The sequence below is a fragment of the Plectropomus leopardus genome, chromosome 23 (assembly GCF_008729295.1).
Source record: "Plectropomus leopardus isolate mb chromosome 23, YSFRI_Pleo_2.0, whole genome shotgun sequence".
Classification (NCBI taxonomy): Eukaryota; Metazoa; Chordata; class Actinopteri; order Perciformes; family Serranidae; genus Plectropomus; species Plectropomus leopardus.
This window is the reverse complement of record NC_056485.1, coordinates 8,177,679-8,196,138: the sequence shown is the minus strand read 5'-3', so window position 1 is coordinate 8,196,138 and position 18,460 is coordinate 8,177,679. Positions and strand designations below refer to the sequence as shown.

Below are 18,460 nucleotides of genomic sequence, written 5' to 3'. Positions count from 1 at the left end.
CAAAAATGTAAACCTGCTGGCAGGGCTACAGGAAATGTCAGGGTGTCAGGTCATCAGGAGACATCATTTTGGAAACATGCATTTCAATACCAATTGAAAAGAATCACTGCCCGTTGTGGAAAAGTCATTGACTTTTGTGTGTAATGAAACTGTTACCGTGATCTTTCATGGATAAACTTACATCTAAGGCAACAACACGGCATTTTTTTCTCTGTGGCTATCAACATCACACTCTAATATGTGTTGATGTGTGACATTTCATTTACCATTACAGATGTTTCTCCATTATACCCTTCTGTCACTCCCTACATGTAGCTGAAATTATGTTTGACTCTGATATGTTAAAAAGTCAGACAAAAGTTTTTATTATGGGTCCTTGAAAAGTTATGGAAAATTTAGTCCAGAAAAATATGTTGGAACCCTCAATTAAGTGAAAACTTTAACCTGCTGTTTGCGCTAGAGGTAAACTCCTGGTGAAATAATGCAACAGATTCCTTTCCTATCGCTAGTAGAATAGAGCTGTGTACACGGCTCTGCAGAAGGTAAGTAAGCCGTTATGTTTTTTTACTTGTGTCTTATGTTTGACATCACTGATGCAACGTAAAATAGGTTACAATAGAAAGCAGCATGGAGGCCAGTGAAAATATTACAGTGGTTACTTCTTTATTTGAACTACTACTTCAGTCTCTATTTCAAACTCAGTGCCGACTAATTTTGTACAATATTATAGCGCTGCTTGGATGGAGGTGGACGGTATTTCATGGTGGCCCATCATTTCATGACATTATTTCAGATTTAACACGTTTGCCTGTGTGTCATATTTCTGTCACTGCTGATCGGAGCTGTTAGGAGATTGAGCTGATAAATACCTGTGATTACTATAAAGTCATTTGTGAAAGCCGATTGGAACCTTTCCCATTGAATATTAGTGGTTGTTGGTAGGTTCCAGTGGGAAAGAGGCTTATGATTCATCCTCTAAGGACCATGAATGTCTGTGGGCTACCAAATTTCATAGCAATCCATCTGATAGTTGTGCACAAATCCTGTGGGAGATTCACTGTTTAACAATTCAGGAGCTAGACAGATTGGCATTGAGGTGATTGTGTGTGGTTGTGTTTCTTCGTATATATGAGCTGTGAGTGTTTGAGTCTGGGCTGTAACTGAGTCCACGTAGACTTGATTAATCTGATCTTACACACACACACACACACACACACACACACACACACAACCTCTCAAATGACAACAAACAAATACAAGATGGACACATGAATATGCATCCTTTCAACAGCACGGGACACATGCATAAGCAGAGATATTATGTTTCTCTGGTGCATAATAAAATGCACACACACTCATACACACAAATGGATTTCTTTTTTGCCAGACGATGTTCCGTTGAATGCTGCAGTTGAAGTGCAAGCACCTGTGGTGTCAATAGACATCCTCCTCCCTCCATTCAACACTCTGTTCTCTCTCTCTTTTGACTGATACATTCTCTCTTTAGGTTTCTCTGTCCAAGATAAAAACACTCCCTCTCTCCTCCTCTGTGTTTTCCCTTATCTCCTGCTCTCTCCTTTCAACAGGTGTCTCTCTCCCATTGGTCAGAAGGACATGGTGTACATGATCGTCTGAATAAATATGGAATTAGGCAACAAGACACAAGACATGAGTAAATGTAGATGACTACTAGGCTTTGCGTGTGTGGATAGTATGAGGGGGGGAATTCAAGTTTTTGTCGGTCACTTTCCAGCTTTGTTCCAGACTGAAATATTAGGATCAAATTAACAAAGTCTACCTTGACTCAGTTACAGATTGAAACGCACACAGCTCATATATACAAACACACACGCGCACATGCACACACACACACACACTCACATCACTTCTGGCCTGTTGACTTTCTGAATTGTTAAACGATGTATCTTCCACTGGGTGCGTGTAACCCCTCATGGTCATGTAACACTTGCACCGGCACTTTCTAGATAAATTCATGGAATTTTGTCTTCATAATAGATTATTTCTGATTGATTCCTGTTCGTTTTCTTTGGATTTCCTCCTCCTCGCTATGGTTTTGGTTCAAGGAAAAACACACCATCAGGCAGTCAGCAGGCTGCAGCATAGCAGACATTCCTGCCGGGTGTAGTTAGGGAGTTGGAGAATGGCAACGGTTTCCAAAAAAGCTGTTGCTCTGTAGGTTTTTTTATGAGAAGTCCAAGTTGTAATGTTGCTTGGCAGCCGGATTTGGTAGGGATCGTAATTGTGCAGCCTCCTTTGCACTCATGCTTCTTAAAACATGATACGCTGCCTCTGATGAAGAGACAGAGGAAAGTTACCTGATGACTTACAGTGGCTTCAGTTACCTTATCTAATCCAAATCCTCTAAATTATTTCCTGTTTATATGATGCAGATTTAAAATCATCATTTATAAAAATCTTTAATTTCACAATCTGGCACAACCATGTTCAAAGTTACCTCTAAACTTAATACTGTCTATTTCCAATAACTACTACTGTGTTTGTAATAAGATTTCTGGATACACAGGTAATCTGTCACTGTCAGCACTCGGGAAAACAGTTTAAAGCAATTAAAGAAAAAGGTAATTTGAAGAACTAAAACAGCCCTTTTCAGTCTGCAGACTACAGTAAGTAGGAGTTACTCTAATATTTCCTTGCCATGTCAGTGGTTCCTGAGCTTTTTGGTTTGAGGCCCCTTGAAAAAAGTGTTTTACATTTTGGGAAATACATTTATTCACTTCCTTGCCAAGAGTTAGATGAGAAGATTGATGATGTTAGGTGGATTTTGTAACCTGGCGCTGCTGGCTCTCAACAAGAAAGTGAATAAACGGTGGTGAAATGTTACTCAGTAGAGAAGACTGGGGATGTTTGCAACACTGGACAGGTTGTATGATGTCTACTTACTAAATAATTCAGAACTATAATATTATTGTATAAATAAATTGATAATAAAACTGTACAGCAATGCACATTTGCAACATACTTTTTGAGACAGAGCAAAAGTTGAAAATGAAATTTGATGAAGTTTTGACACGTTGCAACCTTCCCTTTGTCATGTTGCTACTGTTCCCAAGGTTAGGGTCAGTTGTAACATCTGACTTATTCCATTCAAATAAATATTGTAAATGATATGTCTTGGTATGGAAGTGTAAAAATTAGTTTGCTGTAGTCCAAATAATCTCTGAGTTATTTAGAGAAATTCAAAAAGTGTTGCGTCCCCCGTCTTCCCTACTGAATGTAAGTGCAAAGGACTTAAAATGACCACAAATAGACACAAAAAGACCACAGAGAGACACAATATGACTACAAAATGGGTAAAAACAACTACAAAGACACACAAAAAAAAACCCAAAAATGCATAAGATTATGCAAAAACACATAAATTATCCCCAAAAAACTCAAATGACTATCTTGTTCTCAATAAATAGCCTATAATACATAAGTACAGGCAGAGGAACTGAATTAAAACACACCCCTTTTACACAAACTCTTGACTCCCCCCTCCTGTCTCATTTCTCATTCACTCAGCACTATCTGACGCTGTCCTTCTCTCTCACTCACTCCTCTCAAAATCTTCGATTTTTTTTCAGAGAAAACATGCAGGGAGGAGAGGAGGAGGAGAAACGAACAAACGCGTTGGAGGCGACAAGAGAGAGAGGAAGCGGAGAAAGTTGCTAGAGGAGCGAGAGGACAGGAGAGGGGTCGACCAGATGGAAGGAAGGAAGGAAAGGATCTCTCCGCGGGCTCAAGTGCGCGATTAAAGGATCCTGCATAAACAAACAAATACATGAATCAAAGCCTATAATAAAAGAAGTGGAGTTGGAAGCGCGCCACCGCGTTGCGTGCACGCGGACAAGACAGCGGCGGTGCGCGCTGAAACCCTCCTGTCTTTCTCTCTCTGGATTTTACTCCTCATGTTCTTCAAACTCGCGGTGAGCTTCACTAACTTTTGAGGTCGGCGTCTGAAAAACTTTCCCCTCCCCTTCACCTTTCAATTCACGCTCTCCCCGGAAAAGAAGAAGCAGCTCCGGGGTGGAAGCAGAGGAAGGAAGAGCAGTTTTTGTTCCTTCCGAGGAGTCCAGCTCGCCGTAGCCGGGGTTTAGGCGTTGGCACCCGGGCAGGGAGTCCCTCGCCATGGCCGGGGCCAAGCCGGGAGTCCACGCGCTGCAGCTCAAACCCGTGTCCGTCCACGAAGCGCTGAAGAAAGGGGGCAAATTCATCAAATGGGACGAGGTGAGAAATGTTTTGAAACTTGTTTGCGTTCTCAGACAGCTCTCAATACATGTGTTAAAGTGAAACGACTCGTGCTCCAGACGTCAGACAACAGAACATGACAGCCTTTGACAGTAGGGTTGTGAAGTGACACACGGGACCACTGTGCGTGACAAAGATACAGATAAGGTGTGTGCAGGTGTGTGCACAGCCCCCCCCCCCCCAGGAGCCAGCTATATCTGCGAGTGTGTGTTAATCAGATACTGGAGTAGAAGACTCCCATTTAGTTGCCAGCAGGCAGCAGTGCTTGAATGTGTGTGTTGTGTTGAATTCTTGTCAGGCCGGTTTTTGCTCGGGCTCAGGTTCAGTTCAGACGCCCTCTTACGCCCTCTTTTCACCTACGTTTTCTCCTATTTCTTTCTGTACTTTCCTCATTTTCCCCCAGAGGAATAGAGCAGAAAGCACCTGACTGGGTGATGTTACCTGTTTTTGAGGGATTTTTGGCTTGGAGTGCACCTAGTGCTGCAAACCACACTCTGAAATCTCACCTTTATAGTTGTGTTAGAACTTTATTAAGGATGCAGTGAAGTAATGTGGGTCATCAGGTAAAACGAGACAAATAAGGGTTTACACCTTTGGCTCTGAAAACATTAGCAGCCACTCACCTAACAAGTAATTGACTTGCTGCTACAAATGTTAGATTTTTTTTTTTTGTTTTTTACATAAAATAATCATCTTAATTGGTCTGAGATAACCACTATGGGCAGGGCAAAAAGTAAAAAATCCACTGGTCCCACAACTTGCAAGGAAAGCCATGTGGCATGATCATTTTGGTAATAGGAGTTCTACAGCTAAAATAATAATCATACCAATAAGCATAATAATAATAATAATGATAAAAGTGTAATAACTGAAATAGTTGTAGGATGTTGCATTTTATGAAATGTTTAATTTTTACTTTTAATCAAAATATTTTCACTGTACATTTTACTTTTTATGGAAAGGTGTTTTGAGTGTATATTTAATGCATTCAGGTAAAATAGTAAGAAACTGGGTACATTTTTAATAGTAAAAACAGCATGCTTTAGGCTACCAGATGTCATAAAATTATGACTTGTCATCCTGTCACATTTTAGACATTTTTAGTATTTTTGTCACTTAAAAAGATATAAAATATAATGCTAGACAATATAGCACTCAAGAAAAAAACAACAAAATAGGGGAGTCATGGCAGAAAAGTTGGACAATCTTTTTTAATGACTAGCCAAAGGTTACACAAATGATTTAATTGAGTTAATGACTGAACTGATAAATGGATTTAACAATTTAAAAATCAAACAGACATGCTTGTCCCGTTTCATCTTAACAGCTGTCCAATTTTACCTGAATATGTCATCGGAGTGAAGTCAGGGTGCTCCATGTGTTTGAAGGTGCAAAGTCTCTAAAATATTTTAATCGACAACATATTGTCTTCATAGAAATATAGCAGAGAACATAACAAGTTATAAAAGTAACATGTTAGTTCGGCCGCATAATGTTTAGGTGGTTTTCTTGGTCATTTACCAAAAAGTGTCCTACATTACCTGACTTAACCCAACATGTTTAATTTGGCTTTTTCTGACTCTATTTTTTCTTCTGCGCATATCAGGAGCAGCTTGTCTGGCAACCTTGACATGCGCCTACCAGTGTCATTGACCATAATAGTGTGTGAGTGTGTGTGTGTTTGTGTTTGTCTGTTGGGCTTTTCTCAGACAGACTGCAGGGCCACTCTGCAATCTTCTCCAGAGAGAGAGTAGGTGTGTGTGTGTGATCAATGATTAACTGAGCTGCTGACTGATCTGACTCAAACTGCAGGCCTGTGTCTTCCAACAACTGCATGCAAGCGTGTGGCTCATCGAAACATTGCACGGAAAGGTTCATAGTTCCATCAGGCTGTTATCATACTTTGTAGATAGGAGGACAGGAGTGTTTCATGCATATGGACACACAGAAAAACGGGCAACACCAGTGTGTAATAAAAAATCATAAATCAGCTTCACACACATTGTAATGATGATGTGTATGCATGTGTGTGTCTGGCCTCGGAAGAAGGGTCTTGTCACGCAAACAGTGCATACCATGTCCTTTTGATTTCCTTTCTTTCTCTCGCACACACTAACTCCCTCTGTCTGTCTCTCAAAGGGAATTCCCAGGAAATGGTTATGGTGGTGATTAAGTGTGTGAACACTTGAAAACATGTGCATGCCTTCTCCTTGTATATCTTTCATGCGCTCTATTTGCTATTGCCCGCTAAAATCAACATGTGTATCATGGAGGAGAAGCTGAGAGAGTGAAAGGACACATCTGGGAGAGGAGGGATGTGGAGGAGATGAGAGGAAGAGAGAAAAGAAAGATGCCAGATTTCTAAAATGCAGAATAAATAACTAATAACAGGAATGCTTTTATATTTGGGAACAAGATGTGAATGATTGTTAAACATCAGTATTATAAAATAAAACCAGTTGAAATGGAACTTTTTCCATCTCCAAACAACTAGTGCTCATATTAAGCAAATTAAAAAGACGGGCAGTCTCACAGTTCAGGATTATAAAGGTTATGGTGTGTGACACTGAGCAAAATCCATAACAGAGGTCGACCGATTGTGGAGTTTTAGAGCCAATATATAAAACAGTTTGGAAGAGGAAAAAGCCATTTAATCAGCTGATATTTAATAGTGCTACAGCTCTAGACCAGCTGATGCAGTCCAGCCAAAACTTTATGTAAATACATGTTAAAATGAAGAACAATACACTTAGACACACTCACACAGCAGAAGGGACCTGCTTTCTCTGGAGCTGCGCCCACTGATCATTAATCACAACCCTTCCCTCTTCAGCGTCGGTTGGTGATGAGGCTACCGGAGGCCGCGCAGCCATCAGCCACTATCGGAGCCAACTTCCGCCGATAACGATAGTTTGTAAAACGTCCTAATGGGTCAGATTAATCAGCCAAACTGATCAATCGGTCAACCTCTAATCCAGAACAATTTTGAATCCGGAAAAAATGCGCAGAACTAATGGAAAAGAAAGAGCTGTTATTTAACCATCAACCTAAATGTTGCCAAAAGGATGATTGCACTTGGCCTGAGTGTACAAAAGGAAATTGCAATTCCTTCTCTTTTGTCCCATAAGGCCATCATGCAGATTTCCTGCCAAATCCATAATGCAAATGTTGTGTTAAGACAAGTAAATCAGTCACCTAATTCCTTTTCTCTCAGTAATGAGTGATAAAAATAGTATCATCTAGACGCCAGTATTTTCTCTGCGCACCAAGGTAGCGCTAAAAGAACGAATCAGTCATTTTTAGGCTGCTCTATAGAAAATGAGCTGCAAGCCATTTTTATATTTCATAAATTATTTAAGTTATTTATCAAGTTAAAATGCTAAACGTTGTCTGGTTCCAGCTTTGCAGATGTGACGATTTGCTGCTTTCTCTGTTCTGTGTCATTGCAAATGAAATATCTTTGAGTTTTGGACAAAAAACAAGTAACCTGAAGACAAAACCTTGACCTAGGGGATATTATTTGGAATGCATTTTTCTCTGATTTCTAAAGCTCAGATCAGTGATGAAATGAGTTTTGAGTTGCAGCATCACAGTGCAGTTATCCAGCCAGCAAGTGTATTAAACCTTGATTTGTAAGGCAGGCTTCACATCTTCTAATAGTCATGTTTCTATTGTCACAAATGATGATTCTTGTCCCTGACTTCAGAAACTCATTGAATAAATTGCATCTTTTCCTGTTCTGTCCCATAAAGTAATCAGGCAAATTTCCTGACAAATCAATAATATAATTGGAGTGTAAAGGCGAGACTTACTGCAAGTTAGACTCTCAGTCTTCTCGATGATCGCCTTATTTGTTCAGTTTGTCAGAATTGTATCAGGATGTAAATCAATAATTTCATCACGATACAATATTATTGATTCTTTGGATACAGTATTTATTGATATCACAAAGTTTACAGTGGTAGATTTCGATTTGATTCAGTGTGATTAATATGGTTGCTATGACACTTGCACTGTATGAATGTTTAGGAAGGAGGTGTGCTTGGACGGAAATGGTGACACAGACGTGACACGTGGAGATTAACTATATTTTGCAGCAATGATATTGGATCCTTGATTATTAAATTGATGTATCGATCTTAATCTATGTATCGTAAAAGCCCTAAAGGCCATATTGGGCTTGTAAAGCTGAATAATTATTTTCACAGATATTAGTAAATAAGACCCTGTTGCAGTTGCACAATCAAATGTTTGTTTTATCTTTTATTTTGTTGAGCCCTTTTTTTTAACCTGGAAGTTTCTTAAGATACGCTGTCTCTTTTAGAAGAGCAACCTGGCAAAAACAGCAGTGTAGAGTTAACACAGAACCACCCAAAGATATATTCACTAAGTTTCTCACATAGAAATAGCATATAGGATGATTGCATAAGACCTCAGTGGCATAAAGGATAAAGTTTGACTATTTAACACAGTTAATGTACTCATGAAACTTGTTCTTAATATCGCATTTGAAGACCTTGTGTGAAGGCAGTGTTTTTATATCTTGTAAATAATTCCAAAGCCAGAGCACATACTGTTTTCTACAAGGTCACATTAAACTCTGGGGGGCCACTGAATTTTACCCATATCAAATTAAGTATGACTCAGTGTAGCTCTGTTGCGGAGGAAAGAAAAAATCTACTGTGTGCAGATATAATTGAACCCCAGGAGTTACTTAGGGTTTATTAAGGTTTATATTTAAGATGTATTGATTACCTGGACATAACAAATCCAACTGTAATCTAGTAAAAGAGCTGTTTGACTTGAAGCGTTCTCAAAGTTTTCACATGGAGCTCAGAAATAATAGTCTAACTGGGGACACATGGATTATTTTAGTGTCTGTCTGTGTTTTAACAAGGAAGTTGACCAATGGGGTGCTGTCCTAAAAACTTGGCGTACTTCTTTAAGGCCTTAGTGAAGTGAGAAAAGAATTAGGACACACACACACACGCACACGCACACACACACACACACACACACACACACAGAGAAAGAGCCCGAGGCCGGTTTGGTTTGTTTACATGACAACCCCACTTTTGACCCCATCCCTTTCTTTTCACCCCCTTCATCATCACTATGTCCTCGCTCCACACAACTTAGTTTTTCATCTCTTTTTCTCACATCTCCTTATATTTTAGCCGCTTGTTTTCACTTTTCAATCCTATATGACTCTGTCGCTGAGCTGTTGTTACCGTCTACTGTATGTCCACTGCCCATCAAATGACACTCACACACACACTGACTCAAGCAGGGGGGAGGAGGAGGGTTGCATTCCAAATTGACTGTCTTTCTCCTGTGTTTCGGCCTGTGTGCACACACATGCTCGTGTGTGTGTGTGGTTGTTTTGTTCTGGGTGTGTGTTTGACGTTGAATGACTTCCTGTTCCAGCTTGTTGTAAGGCTCCAGAGCCAAACCATTTTCCTTCCCTCCCTCTCCCCCCGGCTGCTGCTGCCGCCCCGCCCTCCTGCAGCCCCGGCCGCAATTCAATTTAGATAAATTCCGAGTGGAATTCAGTTAAAATTCCTCCCAAACAACCAATTAAACAAACGGAGACAGACAGCTCGTCTACAGAGCAACTCGTCTTTACACCTAACATCAACACTTGCCTCCTTTGCAGAGTGTCCCCAGCCTTCATTCAGATGGATTATATTTGCACCTGGTATTCAAATACACTTCCACTGTTCCACTTCCTTATACAGCATGTGCCTTTGCATGTATGTACTTTCGAAACAGGCACAACAAAGGCACAATTTATCTCTGGGTACAAACACTCCAGCATGTCTTCTTTGGTGAGAACCACAGGCGAAAAATACCCTTTTTTGGAGTTAATTTTTTCACTTTGCACAATTACAAGCAAACCAAGGCTTATAAACAAAGTCACATGGGGTCACTAGTTGCTCATTAAATGGATAGAGTTTTGGGAATGTGACAGTTTTGGCTCAGATTCAAGATGCCTGTAACGTGAGCAAAGCATGATGCACCATAAAATGTTGCATTTTGAGGTTTCCCTCAATTTTGTCAGACCTTATAGACCGTAGGGCAGTTCACTTAGAGGAGCCCTGAACTGTAATCTTGGCAACAGTTGAAGACACTAAAGACTCTAATGTTGCTGTTGTCTTCATTGTTTATCCGTACTCTGTTGCCAAAACAAACTGACTGCACACATTTGTTCCCCATTCACAAATATCCTGACTCTGCATTTTTTGATCTACTGTTTTCACCACCCTCATCTCGTTTGACCAGACTGTAAATGCCCACATGCTACATTTTGAGTGAACCATGCATGAAAGTGTGGTCATTCATATACTTAGTAGGAATCAGCCAAACATGCAGTTCTTAACATCTGTAGGATCTGGTTTAAATGATTTTAAGGGCATCCTGGTCTACTTACACGTAAATTATGGTGTACATCAACCTAAATGCTAAGGCAGGCTGAAGAAGGAACTTTTTGACATTTTGGGAAATTAGCTTATCCCCTTCCATGATGAGAGTTAGATGAAAAGATAAATACTTCTCTTATGTCTGCACAGAAAACATGGAACTGCAGCCAGTTAGCTTAGCATCAAGAATTGGAAAAATGGGAAATTTTAAAGCAAAATGACACAAGACATATTGCAAATGTATGGACATTTGAAAACAATAGCTTACATATTTGTACGCTACATCTTGTTTGTTCAGTCCACACCAACAATTTGGTAACATTTTTTTCATTGAACTCTCAGCATGAAAGTGAATGAGATTATTTCTGTATTTAAGGGTGCCATTAAAGGGGCCTGTTTGTATGTACACATACCAGTTACTGTGCTATTGTAGGAATGCTACATTTTTTGTGAAGCGAAAAAGACAATACAGATTTAGAGTATTCGCTCACACATGAGAAAAATTAACATTGGCAAATATCGCTAGTGGTAACTCTAGATGTTCTATGTTTCAAATGATCATTTTAACCTAAACCATTTACTTAATTGTAACCAGGTGCTTTTTGTGCCTAATACTAACCAAACTCTTTTTGGCAGCACTGTTACACCATAAAATAGTGAGACAAGAATATTTTGCAGCAGCTTTTCAGCGCTGTTGCTGCGATTTTTGCTGCTTCCTCTTGCTTGAATGCTGTTACTATCTGCTACCTTTTTCTTAATTCCCCACCTCACTGTAATGCTGTTATATGCTGGACACTATAAACCACTGTCTAAGGGTTGAAGCCCAGAAACGTCTCCAACACAGCAACATAATAAGAACAATGTACATTGCAGATCAGTGTATCTGCAGATACTTGTACTTGCTGAGCAGCTCCTTTAATTGTCTTGTTGTTTTGTTCCTGCTTTTATGATGCTACAGCAATGATAAAAATCATCCACTTTAGCACCCTTATATGATCATTGCTCTCCTTAAATAAGATAAACAAGAAAGATATTTTCATAACTGACTCAGCACTATTCATGCTGCTGACACAGTATGAGTTATGTTGAATATATATGATGTGTTGAAAGTCCTAACACAAGGCGAGATGGTTTTGTAACAGCTTGGAATGCATTTTACACCTGATATGTGACAGTCAACACATCAAAATTAACATGTTACTATCCTTAGACGAAAATCTCTTTGTTTTCAGAGGTGCTGTGTCATCGTGACCTTTGGGAAAACAATATAGTCTCCACTTCCGTCCCAGTTGTTCCTGTAGGCCATTTTCAGTAGGACGATGTTTTGGTTTAGCATCAGAGACGTGGAAGCAATAAGACAAAAATTGTTATTATCAGTTAAGGGGTAAATGTTTTAGTAGATGTGAGCAGGAGTGTAAGGAGGAGGAAACGCAGGCTTGTGTGAAGGTCTGACGCCGTGCCGAGAAACACTGCTGACATGCTGACAGAGTGGTGAGAAACGAAGGATGGATAGATGGATGGAGAGAGGTGAAAGGTCAACCACAGCCACATGTGAAGTGTGGGACTGACATCTGGACTGCTCCCTCTCTCCTTTTCCTCCTCCTACTCCTCCTCCTCTTTCACCTCCATTAACTGCACATGTAATCTTGCTGGGACTCTATCTGATATGTGATCTCTTCCCCATTCATTCTTCAGTCATCTTTCTTTCTCTCTTCCTCCTTCTATTACTGTCTGTCTGCTTCCTGTGTTTTAGTTTTGTTTCCTCCTCCATCCTCCTCCTTCTTACTCGTCTTCAGTTTGGATCTCTGTCTGCTAGGATTTAGAGTCTTCCACTCCTAGACATGATATCCAAAAAAAACCCTTTAATATTTGGTCATGAATTTCATATTTAAAAGCTTAAAAAAACATTGCAGTCTTGCACATCAGCTTGATTTTGCAGTATCACAAAATCAAGATCAGAATCGTGGGATTATGAGATCACATGAAGTCAATCGTGTCAGGTGTCCAGTTGTGTGTTTGTGCTTGCACCACCATTGGTTTGGACCAATCAGCGTCCTGTTAGGAGCTTCTGGCAGCTGGGAGCTTAGTTTCGGGGAGACTGTTTGTTCAAAACAACAATTGTGGTTCGATAAGATGCTGCAATAACATCAGTTATATCAGAAATTAAGAGTTTTCTTAATGGAAAATGTGTTTTTACTCTAAATTAAGTGATTTTATTATACCACCCAGTACACGTAACATGTTATTTAAAATTCAAAGTAGGCAAATGCATGTTTGAAATTGCTTTCCTCCTTGAGATGCATTAGTGTGAGATTGTAGTTATACATCAGCAAGCTACTGCTGCAGTAGTATTTGTCAGTTTGACAGCAGCTTTTCCTGTTTTTTGTAGCTGAAGTGTATCGTGATAGACTATCATAGCACCTCTGAAATCCAAATCTTGCAAGGAGAAGTACTGAGGGTATTGAAACTGGAGGATTTTATGTCAAGCACCTTTCCAATGTCAAAATTGGTGAGGCTTTGTGAAACCAACAATCTAACATTCATTACACATGCTGCTGTGGCTCAGGAGGTACAGCCAGGCGTCCACTAACTGGGACATTGCCGATTCTATCCCTCGCTGCTCCAGCCTGCATGTACAGGTGTCTTTGGGCAAGATACTGAACCCCATATTGCTCCCGATGACTATTCCATCGATGTGTGGGTGAATGGTTACTTGTATGTCAGCCTCAGCCACCAGTATGTGAAAGTGTGAGTGACTGTGACTCTGTATTGTAAAAGCACTTTGAGTGATCAGAAGACTTGCCAGGCGCTATACAAGTGTGAGTCCATTTACTGTTTATTCCATTTAAACCCGCTTAACATAGCGATTGTCCAAGCAGCGCTGAAAAAGTGCCCTTAATACCATAAACGATACTGATTCTTTTAAATATCTGTAATGTGTAGTGTCAAATCCCAAAATATGTCTTTTTTTCAACTGCACAGTTTAGAGTGGCCTTTTATTGTGACCAAGGCACATCTGTGAAGTAATGATTCTGGATGGATTATCTTAAAAATGAGAGGTGCTCAATAACACAGATTTTGACAAACATGACAAGATGTTGAGAGCAATATATCTATTGATTGCTCAGACAAAATCTTAAAACTTGTTAAAAATAATAGCAAACACATAAGTGTTACATTTCTTGTCCTGAGAAAGCATATCCTTACTTGAATCTTTGGGATTCACATGCTTTTTGCAGCGCTAGCACATGAACAATGACTGTAATAAGGGCGGGGGAATTTTATACCCCTAAAAACAGGAAATGTAAAATAAAAAAAAAAACAACTTTCCACTTTATTTAACTTAATGCAACCTGTATACACTGGGGTATTGTTCAGTAGTTAGAACATGCTACTTCCATCTGCAAGGTTAGCGGTTCATTTCCTTAGTGGATGTTGGAACAGATGAAGGTTAAATGACCCCTTTAAATCAGGAGTCCCAGAGTGCCCTTAAATACGAATATGTTTAAACCTCAAGTATTAAATACTGTTTTGATAAATACATCTACCACATACCATCTACAACTCTACCAAATATTAACTTTATTGAACTTTTTGTATTATGTTCTATAGGTTGGTTTCCTTCTCTGGCTCCACTCCACCCAGTTTCCTCTCTCTCTCTCTCTCTCTCTCTCTCTCTCTCTCTCTCTCTCTCTCTCTCTCTCTCTCTCTCTCATGAGTCCAAAGGTTACCTACTGTCATCAACTTTTACCATGTTGCCAAAGCAGCAGCTCAAACACACTCACACTAAGTGCACACTGACCCTCTTTCTCACACCACTCCCGCAAACTGTTGCTGAACACACACACAGTATGTCAGACCAAAGGTGCGCCCGGAGCAGCCACTTTTTTTTTTTTTTTTTATCAGTTTCTCTCCCTAATGGCTTTCTCCTGACTCACATTATGCAACACACACACTCATGTGTGGTGAGGGCTGTATGTAGAAAGAGCGGCAGAGCAGCCGTGTGTGTTTTTACATGTGTATGCCCTCATACATTGTGATTTTGTTGAAGAGGGATTCATTAGCTGGTGTCTGTCAATGTAAGACCTCAGTCCCAGAGGGTGGTCCATCCACTGTGTGTGTTTGACATTATGGTCAGGTAATGAAGGTGTTTGTCAGAGGGTCAGGGCATCTGGAGGGGGTCTGGACAAAGAGCAGTGCTCTCTAATCAATTAAGGAGTAAGAAAAAGAACCTAAGTGTTGGAGAGAGAGTGAATTGAAGGGATGATTGACAGGGAGCTGAAGACTAACATGAAAGAATGAAAAGAAAGGAAGGAAGCGAGGCGAGACTTCAGAAACTTCAGAAGGTTTCTACATATGGCCGTTAATTAGTGAGTGGGGTGAGGTCCAATTATAGACCTACCACCCACTTTTTATTGTAAACAAGGTGTGTGTGTGTGTGTGTGTGTGTGTGTGTGTGTGTGTGTGTGTGTGTGTGTGGAGGGCATGCACTAATGATTTCCTCGTGAGGTTTCTAACAATTACCTATAATTTCATCTGGAAACTATAATGACCTTTCATGCTATTAAACACTTACACAGAGCTGTTACAGTGACACCGAGCAAGGAAAGGTGGATAAAGACGATAAAATAATTTCTTTTTTCATTCACATAAACCTGTTGACTGTTTTTATGCACCATGGATAGGCATGGCCGGAGGCATTATGATTTTGTGTTGTCCATCTGTCTCATTCTTGTGAACTCAATATTTCAAGAACACCTTGAGAGAATTTCTTCAAATTTTGCTCAAACGTCCACTCAGACTTAAGAATGAACTGAGTAGAATTTGGTGGTTGAAAGTCAAAGGTCTTGGTAAATGTGACCTTGTCTGTCTCGTTCTCATGAGCGTGATATCTATAAGACACCTTGAGAATATTTTTTTCAGATTTGGCACAAATGTGAATGGAACGTATAACATTAAAGGTCACTAAAATTCATTCACTAATAATTTCACACAAATGTCTAATTGGATAAGATAAAGTGATAATATTTTTCTAACCAAAAGGTCAAAGGTCAACTTCCCTGGGACAGCACAGTGTTCAGCAAAAACACTTTTCTGGCCACTAATGCCATATCTATGTACCTGTCCACCTTGTATAGATCTTTTGTGTTGTCTTGTTGAAGATATGTGTGTGAAGCATCCATTTTTTCACAGACATGAATGTCAACTGCACCAAAACCTTGACTGGTTTGCGGAGGCGTCCAACCATGGGGTGGCAATTCTAGTCGATTAATCATTTGATCTATAAAATGTTAAAAAATAGTGGAAAAATGGCAAATTTTGGTGACATCCTCAAATAATATGTTGTCCAACAAACTGTCCAAAACCTAAATCTATTTAGTTTATAATGATATAAAACTCAGAAAAGCAGCAAATCCTCACATTTTTTTAAAAGCTGGAACCAGGAAATATGTTGCATTTTGCTTCTTTTAAATGATTAATTGACAATTAAAAATAACTCAATAAAGCAGCTAATTGAGTAAATTGGTGACTACACGTGGAAAAATTGAAAGAGGAGAAATAAGAGAAGAATGGAGTAGAACAGAGATGTGTGTGTCATGGTGAGAGACAACACTAGAAAGCAGTAGCCTAGGGTATGTAAAACCTAACAGGCCATGCAAATATATCTGACCCAGATGATTTGTGTGTGTGTGTGTGTGTATGTGTGTGTGTTCCTGCCTTTGTGGTTTGAAGACTGTATGGGGCAAATTGTTATTTTGCTGGCCACATGATCCTATAGATCACATTTGTGTGTTCATTCCCAGTGAAAGTCTCCATTTATGCCACAACATATGTATTATTGAGGAAAGAAAAGAGCTCGTGACATAAACTGAGCGTGTAATTGAATGGTTGAGATGCACACGATTGTAAGGAATATTTTACCTCCAAAATGACTGTTTGTTTATCAGTTACTCATCATGTGTTAACTCAAAATCACGAAGAAAACTTGCTTTTTTTGCATGCCTCCTCGGTGAGCGAAGGATCCAAAAAAGGTGTGCCTGCTACTCATATGCCATAGTGTTTTAATATTGTAACAATTTACCGAAAATGCATGTGGTTGAGAAGTACCAAGCATACAAGTGGATAATTGAGACTTAAATTATTCTGCATGAGTTGTGTTGGAGTTTGGAAACTGATGTTTGATATAGTTTTGCTGTTGTTAACTTGGACCCCATTTACCTTAATTCATGAAGAGTGTTCCTTTTTTTGGACTCTTCACTGTGGAGGCATGCAAGAAAAACAGTTCTCTTCATGAATTCAAGGTAACATGCTTTGAGTAACTGATATACTAATATTTTTTGTGAGTGAAATCATGCAGCTTTAATATGTGTAAATAATATGCCTCTCTGTTTATTTTTGCTGAACATGACTTTCTGACCATTATAGATCCTCTATCTTTACTGCTTCCTCTTTTGAGTCCACTGACTGTATTTAGCAGTCATGCTAGAGTTTGTTTACATCAGATAAGTATGTGGGAAACATGTACTTAATTCTACTCAACAAATAAGATTTGTTTGCAGCAAAATTGCAATGCCTTCCATGATGTACCCATCCAACATTATATGGATCATTTTTTATACATCATAATGTTTCCTAGCAAGGGTGATGGAGCATAAGGCAGCTACAAAAATGCATTGTGAGTGTGCTCTTACTGTTCCACTTAAAAGATGTCATCACCATTTTTAGATTGAAGCCACTGAAGATAAATGGAAAATGGCTAGTTGGGAAAAAACACCTTTAAGTAGAGCAGAAAACTTTCTAAAACAGATTAAATTTAAATATGTTGGAGGAGCAGGCATTCTGTAAATGTGTGTCTTTTTTTTGTCCAGTTGCGGTAAGGATTACCTGGAATTTTCAACAATAGTCTTATTTACATCCTTGGTCAGGTCCAGTGTTTTAAATTTGCAAATCATTTGCATTGAATAGAAAGCACATTTGTATAATAACGGTGGGAAGTTGGTTATGTTTGCATGGTTTTGACTGAGGGAACATCTGCACCTTCCAAAGTTACTGTTTCCAGTTTGTATCATGTTCTGTTGTCTCAGAAAATTAAACCTAGCTGACAAAAGAATAAACAAACATTATGGCCACAGATATGCAAGGTTAGGCCTCACCATATATTAAAGAACCGTTCCACATTGACATAAAAAATAGAGCATCTGACATCAGGTCACAGCCTTAAGAAGGTAATCACAGTGTGACATTGGAGTTGTACAGTTTTGCAGTGGCTCCAGAGATAAACACAGGTCACAAGTTCAGTGATTTAAAGTCTAGATTCAGCTTCACATTTAAAGTTAAACTGACAGTCTATCAGTGGGATAAATATGAAAGCACGGGAAAATGTCCTGGTAACTTCACAGCTGGTTTTTGCTACAGAGCAAAGTGTCTTGTTGTATCAATGTCTCATAATCAACTTACTGTAAGTTAGGGATGCCCTCTTTAAAAGCCCAAATTTACAGTTGCTTAATAAGACTCATGATGTGGTTGGACTTTGATGCCATGCTGTCTTCTTCTGCTCCTGACCTTTTTGTTTTTTCTCTTTTTCAACCTTCACCCTTTTTCTTCCGATTTCTGTCATATCCATCTTCCTCCCATCCTCCTCAAACCTTGCTTCTCTTCCTTTCGATTCTGTCTGTCCTTATCCCAATCCAAACATCCCCTTCTTCCGCTAACTCTTTCCTTGTTAGCCGACCTTGGAGCCTAAACTCAAGGTATGTTCAGCTCAGAAT

General features: G+C 39.5%; 1 protein-coding gene across 1 annotated transcript in view; it reads left to right on the top strand.

Annotated features, from left to right (window-relative positions):
- The first annotated feature begins 3,646 nt into the window (after positions 1-3,646).
- plcb3 (phospholipase C, beta 3 (phosphatidylinositol-specific)) overlaps positions 3,647-18,460 on the top strand; it is a 53,675-nt gene continuing 38,861 nt past the window's right edge. The window contains exon 1 of the mRNA XM_042511910.1: positions 3,647-4,251. Within this exon, the coding sequence (XP_042367844.1) occupies positions 4,153-4,251 (99 nt within the window). The 5' untranslated portion in view covers positions 3,647-4,152. The remainder of the gene's footprint in view (positions 4,252-18,460) is intronic.